The 19,854-nt window shown below is 38.7% G+C and overlaps 1 protein-coding gene across 1 annotated transcript in view; it reads left to right on the forward strand.

Annotated features, from left to right (window-relative positions):
• LOC115422188 (cadherin-4-like) overlaps window positions 1–19,854 on the forward strand; it is a 453,088-nt gene that overhangs the window by 203,752 nt on the left and 229,482 nt on the right. Inside the window, exon 3 of the mRNA XM_030138325.1 lies at window positions 16,219–16,242. Within this exon, the coding sequence (XP_029994185.1) occupies window positions 16,219–16,242 (24 nt within the window). The remainder of the gene's footprint in view (window positions 1–16,218; window positions 16,243–19,854) is intronic.

Consider the following 19,854-nt stretch of genomic DNA (forward strand, 5'->3'; position numbering starts at 1 on the left):
GATTTGGATGAAAATTTCAGGAAATGTTGATACTGGCACAAGGAACAAATGATTAAATTTTGGGGGTGAGGGGTGGGGGGTGGGGGGCACTGATCTGCCTTGGCGGAGGTCTGCGCTGTCGTTTCTAGAAAAGCACTCGTAGAGCGCAGACCTCTGCCAAGGCAGATCAGTGCCCTCCACCCCACCCTTGATCACCACCAAAACTTAATCATTTGTTTCTTGTGCTAGTATCAACATTTCCTGAAATTTTCATCCAAATCCATCCATAACTTTTTGAGTTATCTTGCACACAAACAGACAGACAAACCAACTGACAAAAACATAACCTTCTTAGCAGAGGTAATAAACCACATCGAGAATGAAAAATGGGCGAAAAATATGGTGTGTGTGAAAACTGCATGATACTTCTTTACTATTGTTCAGTGAAACTATAATGTGGAGAAACCTCAGCTCCACTGCTGTGGTTTGCCTTAATGGAGAAGAAACTGTTTTCTTTACTCATTAGTTTTAAATGTGATTTCTTGGTGACACTAGTTTTGCATTGTTTGGTTCCACAGTGGCACTCAACCATTGTTAAAGCATTTAGACTTTTAATCAAAATGTGGCAACATTCAGCAACAATGTGTGGTGTAATTAGTGTAACTGCCCACTGAGTTTAAGCTCCATTAATGATTATTTTCTTTCTTGGATGTAGAAGTTTGGTGTTAACCCAAAGCCGTAAAGCGGTGTCATCTCTGTTCTCTCTAATCCAATCAATGGACCATTTTTTTTAATGGCAAAGAAGATCGTGGTGCTACTCAATGGTTCCTTGAAGTAGTAGAGCTAAAGCAGAATAGAATGTGATGCAAAAGTTGATTAAAGGGGTCCACTTTTATTAGTTTTTGGTTCATTTATTTGTGAATTTTGGACCCTAATAGATCAAAAAGTTTGAATTTGAACCCTCCAGATGCTGCAAAGCTATCTTTATATTCATTTTGGCAAAAATCGAGTGGATTTCTACAACCTTTTAATTCCTGCTTAATTTGTTTCGTCTATAACTAGTTACGTCAGAACATTTGCACATATAAGGTCAAGACCTCCGACGAACATTTCTCCGAGTACAACATAATTGTTTGTCAGCAGCAGTGGTTGTAGTAAAAACTGAAAATATGTCCAAACTTCAAGCCAATTACCTAAAATGTTCAGTTGTTGGTTGAACAGGACAGAGCAGTACAAGCAACAACCTGGAGGGGGTGGGGCTTGAAGTGGCTGATTTGTATTTAAAGGGCCAGCACTCAAAATGACCTTTCTGGTGTCATTACTCAGAAATAGGGTTGAAGATGGACCTGTGGAGTTGAATTAATGAAGAATTCAGACCCAAGTATAGCATTTACAGTTTATGTAGACCACAGGGAAATGTTTTAAAATGCATAATTCCATTTCAAAAAGTAAAATATCACTCCTTTAAAGGATAGAATTGTATATTATCAGTATGTCTGTAGACTTGTTAGTGTATATCAGTAACCTGCTGGAGGAGCGCTGGAGGAGTGATGATGCCCCGACTGTAATGTGATGGAGCTTTAGGGATGCTTCAGGTTACTAGTGCTGGGTGGTTGGTTGGTGTCAGTCATTCATGTCTTTATTCAGTGGCCATGGCCTCTCTTTCCTCATGTACTTTCTCTTCAGTCAGTCTACTCATCCTTTTCTTTTTGTAAAATGAATTTCCTGAACTACAGTAGTGGAAAAAACCTTTCGGAAACCCTTGAAATTTTACACAATCTCAAATATTTTCATGAAATACTTGCGGAAAAATGTTTTTTGTATTTCAAAAGGTGCAGTTGCATCAGACAGACACAAGTAAATGCAATTATTATTATTATTAACAAGATAAAATAACAAAACTAAATTCTTGATAGTTTTAACATGTCACGCCCTGGATGTGTTTCAGTATTTTTCTAAAACATTCAGTTTTGAATTCGATGGAACAGAGCATGTGCAGAAGGGAGCATGTGAGTTTGGTTAATTGACCAATACCGGTATCATATGGAATTCTGACCCCGTGGAAGTCTGACCCTCGGGTCACTTCTCTAGTATGGAAAACTGACCCACCCCATAGAATTTTGACCCCTTATATGAATTTGTACTGTATGTTAATAACATTTTTCTAATATATTTCTATAGCATAATAAGCTCAAATATGTGTATAGATTCAAATTTTCAAATTAATTCATTCATAGAGCCATTGAAGTTAAAAATCTATGTTCATTTTAGAGCTGCTGGACATCATAGACCTGAAATCTACCTTAAATTATGAAAAAACTGTGAAAAAATAGGATTTATGTATTTATTTTCTAATATATATATATATTGATTTAGTAATATTTTTCTAACAAAAACTATGTAATACTGAATGGGTGAAAAAAGATTATTGTAAAGGTTATTGGATTTTAATCAATATGAGTTTTTTTTGAGTAAATAACAGGTTTTAATCACAGATTCACATATGTATTTGTAATATTATGTGCTTGTACATTTGCGCAATGCAAGATTCTTAATATATTTTTGTGCTTTTCAGAACATGTTTTATGTTTATATATACCTTAAATAACCTTTTTTTTTTTTTTTTTTTACAAATTTGGTGATTCATTGAGGGTGGGTCACTTTTCCATAAAGTGGGTCAGAATGCTATAATGCAAAACTGACCTGTGGGTCACTTTTCCATGGGGGTCACTTTTCTGTCTGACACCAGAAAGAGTTCAGTGATTCTTAATGCTGTATATCACAAATGCATGGAGGGTCCAGATTTGTTTTTTTTTCCACCTCCGTATATCCAGTCAGATGGATCTGAAACTTGGTGTTGTGTTAATTGTTAATAATGAAGAAGCTAATGATGCAAGAATAATGGCAAGAGCAATTGACCCTCATTTGTTGTTTCTTGCTTTTTTGGAATTTTACAGGTTTAATAACAGTCTGCCTGAAAATGCACCTGCACAGTGGACTGACTTCACTTCCAACCGGAGCAGGGCAATCTAGATAAAAGATCAGACAATGATCTTTTTAGAAACATTCATAATCCATGATCTAAATCCCACTATTTCCTCAACTCTTTTAAAAATATAGACTAGTTCCACCCAAACTACAGCAAGTTTCCCCAAGGTTTCTGGACGGCTTAAACTGTCATGTTTAGGCCTTTTGTTGATATTTGACTAAAGTTCAGCCTTTTTGCATCATTTGGACTGATAGTATTGCAATATTTTGACAATAGCAAGAAGTCTGGGTGACGTAAGTAAACACTAGTCCACATTTTCATAGCTATAAATACATGTGTGACAGCTGCGGTGTTTCTAATGAATTATGCAGACTCTGGCGAGCGGAGTTTTATTTGTTTGTTGTTGTTTGTTGTGTTTTGTGCCATTTCTTCAGCAAAGCATCTGTGCAAATTAGACTTACTGCACATTGAGAATCAGCAGATCACCACGTTACTGTAATTTTTTCATGCCTGAAGTTGTTATTTTGCCACATTAACCCATAAAGACCCGAACAGCCACTGGTGACAGAACTAACTACTGATATAAACTGTTTAATACCTGTTGATCCACTAATCTTATAAATATATGTAAATAATTGGTGTAAATGCAGTTTATCTTCTTTTCATTGTCATCAGATATGATCCATTTGGACGTTCAGAAGCTCAGTAGTTACCATGGAAACACTGTCACAACGTTGATTCATTGATTCACCAGTAAATCCTATGGAGAGGGATCAATGACAGTGGATGGACACACTGGGTTTATGTTGAGTTAATGAGACATTTTACTGAAAAAGTCACTTTTTCTTCAGTTTTCTCTGCTTGTGATGTAATAACTTTTGAATTTAGTCTGAGTTTTAATGAGCATATATATGATCAGTGGATTAAATATAGGAAAAGACCTGATTTACACTGAAAAAAACTCAAACTAAAGAAGATAATATTAAAATTAACTGATAAATCACTTAAGAAAGGATAAATATAGAGAAAAAAATAATAATTTGTGAACTGTGTCGTGGAAATTTACCGTTCAACTGATAACCCACACAAAGAAAAAGGGAGAAAGTTAGAGTTAAAATAATAAATGCATTTATTGAGAAATCAATCACAGACAAAGCTCTGTAAATGAAGTCTGATTAAACAAGAGAAAACTAAAGATTATATAGAACCAAATCCAACCCCCTCAAACTATGATGTCATTCCTTACGTACATCGTACCACCCCATACTACTCCTTCTCTGCTCTGTGAAGAGGTCATGAGGACCTCTTCACTCTAACCTTGCTTGGATCCTATCTGAAGTATAGGCGCCATCCTCTATCTACACATACAGACATTTAGGTGTTTGGGTTTTAACTCAAGGTAAGAACTTCGTCCCCAAGTCGGGGTTGCTACAGAGTGGTAAACATCACACATAACAATGACTCAGCATGCACTTAACAGTATAACATATTAAAAGAGTATAAAATATAAAAAGTAAATTTTTCCACCACAACTGCCACAAAAGCACCACTGGGTCTTTATAGTTTAATTTTGGATTGAAGTGGACTAAAGCCAAACATTTTTAATATACATAGATACTACAGGAAAAGCGATTTACAGAATAACCCATAATACTTACTGGACATGCATCAGTAAAGATACTTGATTTTCTTTAATCTGAGTTTGCCCCTATTGACGTCGATTTATTTTCTTCATCGTACTCATGCATCCCCATGAAGCACTGCAAATTATGGATACTGATGCATGTGAATTACAGGTATAAAGACTAAATTAATTCTTCTCGTTGATATAGATTTCCTTTGACAACACCGTTAATGTCATGCTGGTGATAGTACACTGACCTGTTATGCTCTCAGTAGATGATCACTGATAGTCACATATCAGTCTCCTGAAAGTAACAATGATTACTTTAGTCATTAAATCATTTAGATTACTTAGGCTATCTGTTTCCATGGGATTACTGAAACTGAAATCAATTAAAAAAACATTAGCAAATTAATTGAATCTAAATTTTTAAAACATTGCTTCCTCACCAAATAAATATATCAGTAAACATTAAGATGCAATTGCCACTCAGCACACAAGGTCATTTAAAATAATTCAAAGCTTTACATAAGAAAAACCTGCTCTTTAATCAAGACAATATTAATATAAAACACACTGCACAGCCAAACAAAATAAAAAAAATATCCATCACTTAATATTTTGTTGGGCAGCCTTTAGCTTTGATTATTAGGATGCATTCACTGACATCGTTTATGAAATGCAATGAATTACACAATAGTTCTTTCCACCCACAGCTGCATTAATTGCTGGTGTTGATAATGTGTGAAGTATTCTCCAGCACGTCCCAAAGATTTTCAATAGGTTTTAAGTTTGGACTCCCTTAACCACTTTTTCCACAGTTTGATCCTGATAAATGCTGGTATTGTCATTTTGGACTAAAACCTGGTCGTTCAGTAAGTTCACATTGTCAGCTGACCTCATTCTTTGGGCACATAAATTTTCTGATGTAATAACCCTCAACTTTAATTTGAGCTTTTATTAACATCTACATGATCAGTCAATCAAATATAGGAAAATACATGATTTACACTGAGAGAATGCAAAATAAGGGGGATAATATTATAATTAATGTTGATAAATCACTTAAGAAAGGTTAAATATAGAGAAAAAATCATTTGGGAACTACTACAAAAGTAGCAGTGGGTTTTTTATTGGTTAATGGCCAGATATTGAAAGTTAAGTTCTTTCTGAAAACAAAGGTGCAAAAGAGTTGGCAAAAAAGACGTTTTCTGACACATTTATTGCCAAGAAAACATGAATACACCTTTGCAGCCCTGGGGGGCCGATAAGGGAGGTAAACATGACAAATTCATGGGGCCCAGTATTTGTGGGGGGCCCATAGAGCAGTGGAGCGGGCCCAGTGGATATAGAAGTTGTGAAAATTTCATATAAGATCCGTTGTGTAAGAGAGGTGTAGAGGTTGGGAGGTGAATGTTGAAAGCATGTTAAGTTTTTTTTTTTTTTTTTTTAACGGTATCATAAGTGAAGTTGTTTACGGACTGCACCCCCATGTACATAACCCCCCCTACACACACAGATTTGTTTGCTGTAGTTGAAACACATCTGTAACCGAATCAGTGACATTGCAGGAATTATGCGTTGGGTGACACGTATATTTTCTCAGATAAATCCAGGTGGCACTGTATTTCAACAAGTCAGGTAATGCGAACTGTTTGTATTTGTATTTATTTATTTAGTTACAGGACACTGTGTATTGGTGTCAGTTGCAAAGAACAAGATGACTGCACCAGGTTTAGCAGAGAAGCTAATTTCTACTGTTCATCTTAACCCTTAAATATCAGCATTTTGTGCTACATACAGACAGGTGTTGGTGTGTAAATAAATATCATAAGCACATTTATTTATATTAATCATCAACAGTTACAGGTCTGTCTCTCTGTACAAGGTGGGAAAGCAAAATTTACAATATTTTGAGGCAGGGATTGAAAGACAGTGTATGACCAATTAGTTTATTGAAAGTCATGAGAATTTATTTGCCACAAGAAAATTGACATAATAGAAAATGTTTTTATTCTGTGTCCTCCTTCTTTCTCAATAACTGCCTTCACACGCTTCCTGAAACTTGCGCAAGTGCTCCTCAAATATTCGGGTGACAACTTCTCCCATTCTTCTTTAATAGTATCTTCCAGACTTTCTCGTAATAGTTTTGCTCATAGTCATTCTCTTCTTTACATTATAAACAGTCTTTATGGACACTCCAACTATTTTTGAAATCTCCTTTAGTGTGACGAGTGCATTCAACAAATCACACACTCTTTGACGTTTGCTTTCCTGATTACTCATATGGGCAAAAGTTTCTGAAAAGGTATGGATAATAGTGTTAGGTATGATTATGACATCAATATATGTTTGGTTTCAAAACAATTGACGTAGTGCCTGCTGAGAAAAAAAAAAATAAATGTTCATTGTAAATTTTGCTTCCCCACCCTGTATGTACAAGTTCTGTCATACTGGAACTATTTAACCATTATGTGAATAACATGACAATGACATATTTTCAACCCTCCACTCCACAGCTCTGTTAACTGAGCCACTGGAAGTCAGTGGGTACCAGTTTAGTTGGCCTTGTATGGAGCTTTTACTGAAGTAGTCCTTTCATTACCTGCTGTTTTGCGGACACAGTAAATGTACTTTAGATTGTCATTCACTGCCATTTCTAAGTAGACAGCTTTTAACGTCGCAGCGGTCCCCTTTTTGCTGTATATTGGCTTATTCAATCATATAAGCGGACACAGGTCAAAGAAATGTGATTTTAATGGGTAACGTTATAAATGTCAACAACATTTTATAACAGTGGTTGACTAGCTCTTTGGATGGGGTTGGTTTGGTTTATGTATGCCTTTTGGCTTTTTACTGACAATTGTATAGAACTAACTGGAGGAGCTGTATTACATTATAATGATAAAGGGTACATGTTTATACACATACATAAATGAATAATGGATTACCTTTGTGTCAGTCTTCCTCTCTGTTGCTCTTTTCTTTGTTTTCATCCATCGCATGTGAGATTATTTGCTTGTTGTTTCTAAGATGGAAAGCAAAACATTTGGGAGATTTTTATTCTCCTCATTTTGCAAATTTATCTCCAAAATGCAGCTTTTAGTGTCCTCAGGCATTCACCAGGGCAGCCCTAATTTTACTAGGCTTGCATACATCCTGGTATAAATCTGGGAAACCTGTATTGACTTATGGCCTACTTTACATAATACTCAAACCCACATGAGTGCTGCTCTGGGTGCACGGGCACATCAAACCACTACTCACATATTCACTGCAAATTAGTCTCCAAATCCATATAAGCCTCTGATAGCAGGGATGAAATGCAATAATCAATGGTGGAGGTTTTCTTTACCTCCCTAAACAGTAGAGTTATTTATGAGTGCTGACACTAATCAGCATGGTGCCCCAAAGTTGTCCACCTTTTGATTATAGTCACGGTCAACACTTCACTCAGGAAAATCCGATCTTTTATGCACTTCCCAAACTTAGAGGGCTTTTGTCTAAGGACTTTCAGAGTGTGATCCCGTGCATAGATTAGCTCTATCCGGCTGTCAGAAAGGGGATGAGTGAGTGGGTTTACCTAAAGGCCTCTGGCACAATTATCTCCCCAATCATGAGGCATCCAGCAGACGGCATTCTCCTTCTGCCGCTCCTGGCTCTTGACTTTTGTCTCCTGGGCCACTTGGCATTGGTGTTGGAGCTCACACACTAACATCTCTGGGTGTGTTTTCAGTTCATTTGGTTGTATGACAAATAGTGCTGCAGCAACGAATCGATTAAATCACAGGTGTCAAATATACGGCCCGGGGACCAAATCCTGCCCGCCAAAGGGTCCGATCTGGCCCGCGAGATGGATTTACAAAGTGCAAAATGCAGAAATTACCCTGAAGATATTAACAGTCAAGGGCATCAAACTCAAAAATAATAGTATAATAACCTAGAAATAATGACTCCAAATTTTCTTCTTGGTTTAATGTGAGAAAAATAGTATGATATTATGCCTCTAAATAATGGCAACACCAATTTTTTCTCTTTGATTTATTGCAAAGAACATTAAATTCTGATATCTTTTAACAACAAAATGTCAATAACCTGAACATACAGGGTGGGGAAGCAAAATTTACAATATTATGAGGCAGGGATTGAAAGACAGTGTATGACCAGTTAGTTTATTGAAAGTCATGAGAATTTATTTGCCACAAATAAATTTACATAATAGAAATTGTTTTTATTCTATGTGTCCTCCTTCTTTCTCAATAACTGCCTTCACACGCTTCCTGAAACTTGTGCAAGTGTTCCTCAAATATTCGGGTGACAACTTCTCCTATTCTTCTTTAATAGTATCTTCCAGACTTTCTCGTAATAGTTTTGCTCATAGTCATTCTCTTCTTTCCATTATAAACAGTCTTTATGGACACTCCAACTATTTTTGAAATCTCCTTTGGTGTGACGAGTGCATTCAGCAAATCACACACTCTTTGACGTTTGCTTTCCTGATTACTCATATGGGCAAAAGTTTCTGAAAAGGTATGGATAATAGTGTTAGGTATGATTATGACATCAATATATGTTTGGTTTCAAAACAATTGACGTAGTGCCTGCTGAGAAAAAACAACTAAATGTTCATTGTAAATTTTGCTTCCCCACCCTGTATATGAACAACCTGGAATGTCTATAGAAAAATAAGTGTAATTTTAACATTATTCGGCCTGTTTTGTGCCTGTTTTGTGTTTTGTGGTAGATCTGATCTGTAATGCACATGTAGAAATCATACGTTGAGGCAGAATATTGATCAAATTATTTTTATTTTTCTTCAGAAATTTCAGTTTTCTCCAGTTATTCATATCTTTTTTGTTTTGTATAGAAATAGTTTTATCATTTAATGTTATTTTTTGCACTAAAAAATTTGGAGTTGTCATTATTTATAGGCTATTATGCTATTATTTTACTGGCCCGGCCCACTGGAGATCAAATTGGGCTGAATATGGCCCCTGAAGGAAAATGAGTTGACACCCCTGGATTAAATGGATCCAAATCTATTCTTAAAAGAGTTGGCAACAAATTCAGCAGTCGATTGGTTGGCTGCATGGCTGAGGCTTTGGATTTTTAAAGCTAGGTTTACATTATGTTCGCAGTTGCCATAAATGCTCAAAATGTAGTACGCCATTTATATAACAAAACTTGAATATGGAGAAAAGAATGGCCCAAATCCTACAGCACACTTCGTTTCAGGCAAATGAGGCTGCTGTAGCTATCTTGAACATATTGTAAACCTAGCTTAAGATAGCCTATGTGTCGTGATTACTTTAGCCCACTAGCTAGTTAAATACTATCGTCATAACTACAACATTTTCATCCATCTCTTTTTATCAGTCCACCAAACTAACATTACCTATTGTTGACTGGAACTAACGCTAGTTTGATAGCCTATAACTGGAGCTGATTGAAGACTATAGCTTGCAAGTCTCTAGCCATAACAAGTCTAGGTAGCGAGCTAGTGCTCACTAATGCCGCGTTTCCACTACATGGTACCGGCTCGACTCGACTCGGCCTTTTTGTGTTTCCGTTACGAAAAAGGACCTGGAATCTGGTACCTGGTACTAGTTTTTTGGTATCACCGCCGAGGTTCCAAACAAAGTTATTATCGTTATCGAAAACTAACGAAATGACGAAAACTAAAATTGTAAAAACATTTTCGTTAACTGAAATAAATAAAAACTCTAATTAAAAGAAAAAACGATAACTAACTGAAATTGTATTGTGAGCTTACAAAATTAACTAAAACGTATAAAAATTATGGATAAAATTCCCTTCGTTTTTGTCTTTGTCAATGTCGGATTGATATCAAATTGATTTCAAATTGATTTAATTTGCTCCTGCAGTTTTAGCTGCAGCACCATAGGACACTTCACAGTCTGTCATGTCTGGTCACTGGTGGTTTCCAGTGGTCTTCTGGTCCCCACTCTGCCTGGAACATACAGACTAAAGCTGGGACACAGCAGCACAGTCCTGTCTGGGATTTACTTTAGTGATGAATGGGGTTGTTTTTTTTTTTTTGTGCACCGTGCGTGTGTGAGTGACAGAGACAGAGCAGAGCTAAATGACAGCGTCAGTGTTGAACTAGCATCCAGGTAAAAACTGGAGAGTTTATCACCATGAAAAGGCCTTCCAAGGCCTGAACAGCACACTTTAGAAGAGGAGAAAAGAGGAGGAGGAAAACTAATCCAATTACAGAGGTATGGAACCTGTTAGAATGTTAAAAAACATTTGATGTTACTAGCTACAGCTAGCTGAACTGAACTGAAGCAAAGTTGGCTAATAATGGAACTGGAGATGATTAAGATATGAGAGATCTGCTAAGGTGTGGTTTACTGATGATGGACTGAATTATATATGTTTATAAGTGGTTTATATATGTTTCTGTGCAGTTTACTGCTGGCTGCTTTGTACATCTCCTCTCACGCTTTGCACATCTTCACATTGTTTTCATGTAAGTGACGTTGTGTATGGATCACACCCCCCCAACCTGCTATAGGGAATTTATACATTGTACTGTACATGTGTTTGTGTCTCTGCTCAGTCAATGAGCCGCCCTAACCTGACCCCCAAATAAAGTGTCCAGAGTAACCCACTGATTCGCACCTCACTAATTTCTTTGAATAGGATGGTGAGGAAGATAAAATATATGAAATAACTAAAACTAATACTAAAACTAAACTAAACTAAAACTAAGCATTCAGAAAAAAACGATAACTAATAAAAACTAGCAAACTCCCCCTAAAAACTAATTAAAACTAACTGAATTAGAGAAAAAAAAAGTCTAAACTAATTAAAACTAAACTACAATTAAAAATCCAAAACTATTATAACCTTGCTGACTGGTCAGACAGTTTTCTCTGTGACCCGCCGTTTTACAAAAAACAGATGCAGAAGTGGACAGTAAATACAGCGGTACATCAATCCACATGATAACAGCCCAAAACTACACCATGGTTGGTCGACGAGATTCAGTCTTTGGTGGCTGACGTAAAAATTCAGACGAGACAACACGCAATGAGTGAGTTTTTAGCAACTCTCTGAGCAAGCGACATGGAAATAATGCGCCGCATCGCTATGATGTCCAGGTACTGTAAAGTCAGTTGTATTCTGTGATGGAAATGATCTCCAGGAATACCGAGTTGAGCTGAGCCGAGTTAAGCTGGTTCCACGTAGTGGAAGTGCGGCATAACTATACCCGAAGCCATTGTGGGGATGTAATCATTAATGACTTGTCTGCAGCCTATATTGCTTTGGATTAAATACCAGTTTTTGAGATTGGACGGTTTCGTGTTTATCCGAAGAATCGATTAGCTATTAAAATAATTTACAGATTAATCAATTAAAATTATTCTTAGTTGCAGCCCTAATGACAAAGACAGTAGCTTTGAGGGGGGCAAGCATTGACCAAGTTTTCTAATGCAAACTTTTCCCAGGATCCACCTTGGCATCTCTCTGACATCATGCCTCTGTTGGCAGCCCACCCACTCATCTCCCCAACCCTCACAGCAAGTCATCACTGTGGAGTGTAAATTATTTATTATCATCAAACAACTGTGAGTTCCTTATTTATTGCTGTAAAAACTGTGTTAACAGTGATCAAATTACACTTCTTCTACTGTGTCCTCTAATATATTACATGACGGTTCACACAGAGGAAGTGACACATGATGTGGTTCCCTGCTGTTTACTGTAGGTGACTGTGTATTGGGGCAATTAATTACTCCATAATTGAAATTATAGCCTGTTCTACCAAAATTAAATCAAAGTTACGTTGTGTTCCGCTCAGCTTTTTCGCTTGGCCTTTACAAGCTCTTTTCGCAGAGCTTGATCGATCCGCAGTCATTAGTGTATAGTTTTATTAAAACTATAATTAAGTCGAGCTAACACCCAACAGTACACTTTAAAGGACCTTCATCTAAATTGTTGCCTCAGCTGATTTCTGCTGATGCATTAGCGTGGCTCATAAAAACCCCACTCCAAGAAACAAGAACTTGTAAATCTGTCAAGCATGGGTGTCCAATCCTGGTTCTCGAGGGCCGGTATTCTGCATGTTTTAGATGTATTTCTCTTTCAACACACCTGATTCAAATGATAAGCCTATCATCAAGCTCTGCAGAAGCCTGATAATGACCGTCAGGTGTGCTGGAAGAGGGAAAAATCTCAAACATGCAGAATACCGCCCCTTGAGGACCGGAGTTGGACATCCCTGCTTTAGAGGAAGTGAAAATAACTGAACAGTTTGTTTGACGTCCACTGTTCATCTGGTACAGGTGCTGTTTTAGCTGCTCAGACTTGTAAGAGGTGTAGTGTTGGCTCTGATTCTAAACCCTGGAAGCTCTTTATAATCTCTTCGTCTTCAACAATATTTACATTCAGGGACTGCTGGATATACACAGATAGGCTGCTGGCACACACTCATGTGAGGTAACTACTGCCTTTCACTCAGATACTTGAAACAAGATAAGATGTCTCACCAGGGCTAAAACCTAAAATGGACTTTTCTCTCAGATGCTTAGACAAAGAGATTGAGGATTTCTTCTTCTTTCCTTCAAGCTGTTGAATCCCTCAACTAGGAGAACATTTAACACATCAACCTAGACCCGATCAATCCAGTTGTATACAGTATTGATATGGGTTTTAGTCTAAAAATATGCAGGAATTTCACTTTACTTTGACACTTGACAACCATACAGCCAAACAGTTGTTGCTCTAATGTTCTTATCACCTGTTTATTACCAGTATGTTTTTAGATTTATATACAGTATTTGTTTTTACCTGTATCATTAAGATTAAATCCTGTTTTTTTTCAACAGTTGAAAAAGAATCACTATGCACAAGACAAAGAATATATCAATTTAAAACTTTCAAGCACTTGCAGTGGATTTTGAGTGATTATATTATACACTGTTGCATATAAGTCTGAATAATTTTCACATATTCACATATTTTCATGCATTCCTCTTTTTGTTCCTATTTATACACATCTATAATCACCTTTGACCAGTGGCGGCTGCTCATCTTTCAGTGAGGGGAAGCTCATTGTTGGCTTACATAAAAAAAAAAAAAGTCAAGTTATTTAAACATAAATTCGTCCCTCCGTTCCTTTTTAAGAAAATGGTCAGTGACCTGATCGTACCAACTAAACAAGAAAACGTTGAAATTATGTTAAATTGAAACAAGGAAGTACAATAAGTGTGTTTTATTTACAGTGCAAGAAATGAACAAGTAATTCCGTAGTGGTTTTTCTCTCGATTTCACAGCAGAATGCGCAACGGTATTAAACTGAACTCCGTCAAGTGAAGGAGTAGATCTCAAAATAGCTGTCAATCAAATGGGATTCGGCCTTTTGACTGATCCTCCAATCAGCACGTGGAAGCCCAGTGTCCAGCCCAGCTGAGTTCTGCCCACAGTTCCATTCACCCCCAGAGACACCGGGTTTCCAGGGGCGGGACAACATCGTGGCATTTATCCAATTACCGTCCAGTTTTGAGGCAATGAAAAAAACTGTTCCACTCAGTCCCATAGAAGTGCGTGGACGCCGAGCTTCTACGGGCAAATGCACTGAGCAGAGATCGTATGAGAAAACAGCGCAATGGGAATGTATGAGAAGTGAACAACATCGAGTCTGCTGATTTATGATAAAGCTGATTCTGAACGAACTCGTCTGTGAGATGAACGTATTCTAACACATTTGTAGTCAATGAAATGTCAACACAACCGTACATATTTAACCATTTAATTTTGGTAATTTTAGGGGAAGCCGAGCTTCCCTTGCAGTCTATGAGAAATCGCCTCTGCCTTTGACCTGGTGCAATGATTAACTATTGAGTCCCACTTGCACTTTGTCTATCAACAATAAATCACATTGTCACAATCATTTCATGAGAACAGGTAAAAATATTAAATTCAAACTTCATAGATAAGAGTGTATATTTAGTATTTTGCACCCTTCTCCCTTCCACTGCTGTCATTATGAAAGGAACAGACTGAAAATACTGTAAATACAAATGTAATTGGAACCTACAGACAGAACAGGTGGTAAAATGCTCCATGTTTGTTCTTCTTTTATGATTTTTTTTTTTTTTTTTTCAGGAAATCTTTGGAACATTTCTCATTTTCAGAAAGGAGTTAGATTTCAAATGATCGGAGACAGAATGTTTGACATAGGCTTTCCTTTCACAACAAATAACAGAAAAAGCAGGGTATGCGCCAGTGATTGTGACATGTTGGGTAATATTTTATCGGCCCTTCTACTGCCCTAAAGGTTTTAATAGTTGTGAGAGACTGTAAGTCTATGGGGTGAGAAGGAAATGGACCAAGGATTTTCTTTTAGTGATAAGGTTGACTGCACTGGGCTGTGAGAGTGCTTCACTAACTAATTATTTGAAGCCTCTTCTCAGATTAGAAAAGACATGCAGAGCTTATGGACAGTCGCATAGCAAGCAATCAGACCATGTAATAACCAGAGGGCCAATATTTGCTTAAATCCACTGTAACACCTCACAAAACAAAAGTGTGTAAAGCCCTAATGCTCAGGCCAATCCCACGCCACACTGCCTTGATAAACACCAACGCCACCCCCACAATGGACGCCATCTTTACTCTGGCAATTAGGCAAAGCTTTGGATTATCACTTCTTCAGCCCAGCACACCACAAATCCATCCGGATTCAATTATTCCCCTCCCATGTCTGTGGCCATTTGGGCCTTTTGGGCACATGGCCAGTCGAGAAAGGATTTGGACTGCAGAGAGTAAAAAGTGAGAAAAAAAAGTTTGTGTTTTTCTTTGTTTTTATTTAACATCCCTGCAAGTTTGACAAGTCTATTAAATAAAAATGAAACCTCAGGATCTTGCAAACACTGTCCTAGTAAATATTTTATGAGAACAATAAGCTAAATTTACAGTATTTTTCTCCACAAATACGCCTCCTTCACTTTGGGTTTGTTGGCATTCTGTGAAGTATGAAAAAAGAGTTGCACACATCTTTCCTTCCATGCAGCCCCTGTTTTCATCCACACCTTGTGGGTTAGAAGTGTCTCATGTGGGTTCTGAGTAAAATCCTAAAATGCTTACTGAAAGGGTTTGATTTGCTCTGTCTCGGTGCACCTCAGTGGCTTTATTTTTACTTATTAGAAACCTCGCTCAGGGTAAATTGTGTAAGAGATCAAGGGTTTCCAGGGGTCTGGAGACTCTCATTTTTCTACTTGACGCCAACCTTCAGTGTGTTTGTCCAGATTCTTTTTTCCTCCTCCTGGTCTTTCATTGTCAAGCAAAGAAAAGTTACTGTGTATGTTTTCGTGTATTGCCTAACACCCACTTCATGCGCCTCTATATTAGTGTGCATATTCAGGCACAGCTAAGCATGCATTTGTGTAGTATCATGGATATTCATCGCAGGTCTGAGATGAGAGACCCCCTCTGGATGTGTACAACCCCCTCCTGTCTGTTTATCCTCTTGGGTGGCTTGTTTTCCTCACAGCAAATCACTGCCATTGCTGTCATCTGCAGCATTTTATGTGTCTGCTATACAGCAGCCTGTCAGCTCCTAACACATTCCTCTGTGTCTCCTCTCTTTTATCTACAGATACCACAGTGTCATCACAAAAAGGTAAGACAGCACTCAATCAGTCACCTGTGGATCCCCTCTTCTTTTTAAGATCGGTGGCATTTAGTGCGTGTTTTGTGTGTGTATATTTGTGTGTGTGTGTGTACTCAGTTTTTACTAATGAGATGAAAAACATGTCGTGGCATAGTTGATGCTGATTTGGAATTGAGTCATTCTGTGTTTCTGCTACAGAACAATCTGTTTGATTACAAAGTCAATCGCTCACTCCCACTGACACCTAGACTAAATTATTGCGCTGTCCCAAAATGATAGACAGCCCACAGTCTGTGTTTATGCACAGCTTTCTGTAAGTCTTCTGTTCAGGCTAATCACAGACTCCTCCACACTTTCATGTGTATGTTAATATGAGTTTGGGGGAGGTGATTGTTTTGCATAGTGGATCTTCAGGGGGAGACTGGAGATGTAGTCCGGGGAGATATTTATAGGCGTGTACCTGTAGGCTGTTATGATTTTGTACGATGATGGGGCCAGACAGTCAGATTGTCTAAACAGCTCCGGGGGTCTTGTTCTGAGTGGCAGCCTGCAGGTGGATGCACCAAACGCTCCCAGCCCCTCTTCGCTTCATATTCCAGATACAGTAATGGCAGAGGGTGTGTCACGCTCTGTGATTGCAAAGCAGGGGCAGACAATCAGCCACAAGAACCCCCTACTGATTTTGTTGAAACTTTCTTTGATTCCCTGCTGTGCCTATAAGAACTTAGTGTTGTTTGATACATTTTTATTATCACCTGGGTGTCATATAATATGGATAGCACGCACGTTTTGAAACCATAAACGTGCGTCTTTGGGAAACATTTTTAATGTTACAAAGCTTTAGATCTATTGGAGCTGGTGGTAGATAACAGCGCAAGAACACATCTGTGAGACAGGTTACACTCTGAACGCCCCCACCCAGCCACACACACACACACACACACACTATTGTGAAGCCTATGTACTGTATGTGATGACTATGCTGTGTGCGATGCTGTCAAAAGGGCCTATAAAGGTAAGTGATGTGGGTTACCTGTGCCTCGCTCTCTGATGAATGCTGAAGGAGAGCAGAGCCTGGCATGGTGTACATCATCCCTCCACAGCAGCACACGCATATGTTTCTGAATGAGAGGGAGATAAATAAGGCCGCACCGCCCTGACAGTGAATGAATGCTCACTTTTCTGAGTCACCGTGTGTCCGTGTCCATGTCCACGTGTGACATTTGTGTATCTGTATATCTTTCTTTTGTTGCGCATGTCCATTTAAAATCATTTTGGTCAACGGCAACAAGAACGTTCACTTTCTTTCATTCAAGCATATTCATGGTGCAGCGGAGAAAAATAGTCTGCTGTTTTCATTCATACACCATGAGTTATAGATGGCAGTGCAGCTGTAACAGTGCCGTTGGTAGTAAAGAGCCACAGGGCCTTGAAGCAAAGATAATGTACATAAACCATGTGCTTGTGCGTGTACATCCTTTTAAAAGACTGTATGTGTGTTTTTGTATGTGTCTGGGTGTGAAAGATGAAGATAGCAGGATATTTGTGTGCACTTGGAATATTAACTCCTCCCATTCTCAGTACGTCAGTGCACGACTTGAGGTATGTATCCTCTTCACATCCCATTCAATCAATATGTTGCTAGAATACACGTCGTAGCACAAAGGGCTTCACAGAGCATTAAGTTCAGGTACTATTAAGACTAGAGTTGAATAACCTTTACTGTTGTTCTTCACCAATATCATGATTAATACAGGACCTCATTATGATGTGACCTTATTCTTTAGTTCACTAGTTCTGTGGAACATCCCCACTATCTGCCCCCAACCATGGCATCCTTTATCCAACACCTCTCCACCTCCTTACACTCCCCCTCTCTTTCTTCTGCCAAATGAAGTATATTTATGGCACCTGTGCCGGAAAAACAGTCTCTAGGAGACGTCCCTCTAATTTCATTTTCAAAATGCCAGCAATAAATTTATCAAATGGGCTGAATCGAATCGGAGTCACACGCAGTGCCATCCGTCATGGGTTGTCCCTCAGGGGCTTGTGGGCGTACTTAAGCCAGCCAAAAACCTCTGCTGGCATGAGAAAAATACTGAAGAATGAACAGGGAGGGGGGTCCTGGTAGGAGGGAAACCAGATGAGTGTATTGGAGAAATATGCTGAAAGGAAAAATGCGTGTGCATATCTTTACATACTTAAATGCATATGTGGAAGCATAAATTAGTATGACTAGGGATGCGTGTGTGTGCACAGAGGTCAATGCTAATTCCTCCGCACATAGGAGCCTCACGCTGGATCCGTAGTTAAGCACTTTGGCTGTCGATATGCCAGTGTAATAATTGATTAATTGAAACACAAGTTAATTGATTGTTTGGCTCGTTTCTGCATTTGTAAAGCCCTCCCAGTTCAAACAGCGCTTTGAGCTTTATCCCATCTCCTTCCTCTGAAAACTCTGGGTTCACACGCTCCATGCCCTCCCATTCCCCTCCTATTTCTCACTTCCTCATCCTCTGCACCTGACTTTGCACCTTAGCTCCGTACTCTAAATATCTTTTGCGCCTGCTTTTTCTTTTGTTTCACCCCTCTTCCCCTTTGTCTATCTTTCTTCCTCCTCTTAGAATTTATCGTTGCTCAGGTTAAGCCAGGCGTGAGCGAGGGTAAAGCAGCTTAGTACTAACAGGGCTAATGAAGTCAGGGCCCGTATTCCTCTGACGGGGATCAGTAGCGCTACTCTGTGAAGCCTGTCAGCGTTTAATGATTAGATGAAACATTCAGACACCCGCTATGAGACGACAGGCACACTGATATGTGGTAATACCCAACTGTGATTTCTGCTACACAGATCCACAAAACATTTATGCATGTGCACACACTCCCTGCACACACACACACATACACACTGCATGTACACATATATTCCCACTCCTCCCATTTTGCAAAGGTGTTGATTTATCGCACAAACGTGGCATCGAGGGTACACCAAGCAAAGTGATTGGAACTAAAACAAATGGCATTCAGAGAATAAGCAAGCTGGCTATTGATTCCAGCTATGTGCAGGAAGGTGGGGGAAAAAAAAACTTAGCTGCATGAGAGAGATTCACACTTCGCCTTGATGAACAGATTGTAAACAACTCCACGCACACTACTGAAGATTCATGCTGTGATCCATGATTTTCCACTGCTTCTTATTTCTGCTAAAATGCATGATAGAAGATCAATGGAGAGGCTGACGTCTGAAAACCCTTTTTGAACATTTCGAGATTCATTTGTGATTAATTCCAAATCCTGTTAGATTAACTTCTTCTTCTCGGCCCTCACGTTGCAGCTCAGTACGGGTTTGTGGTGGAGTGTGTTGTTAGCATGTCAGCATGTGAGTCAGTGTCAAAGTAGGAGGGTGTTTGTTTGTGCGCTCGAATGTTAAAGCTCAGACTTGGAGTGACAGAGGCAATGGCTGGGTCAACAAGCTGCCTGTTTGCCAGAGTGAAATGGTGCCTACGAGGACTTGGCCGCTTTTTGCCCCATTAGCCACACATGCTAATTTACCTGTCAGCTTACATCTACCCAAGGAAACTACATTCTTCACAACTTCCCTGTCAAGTCTCTCCACACCCTTCC

The sequence above is a fragment of the Sphaeramia orbicularis genome, chromosome 7 (genome assembly GCF_902148855.1).
Source record: "Sphaeramia orbicularis chromosome 7, fSphaOr1.1, whole genome shotgun sequence".
Classification (NCBI taxonomy): Eukaryota; Metazoa; Chordata; class Actinopteri; order Kurtiformes; family Apogonidae; genus Sphaeramia; species Sphaeramia orbicularis.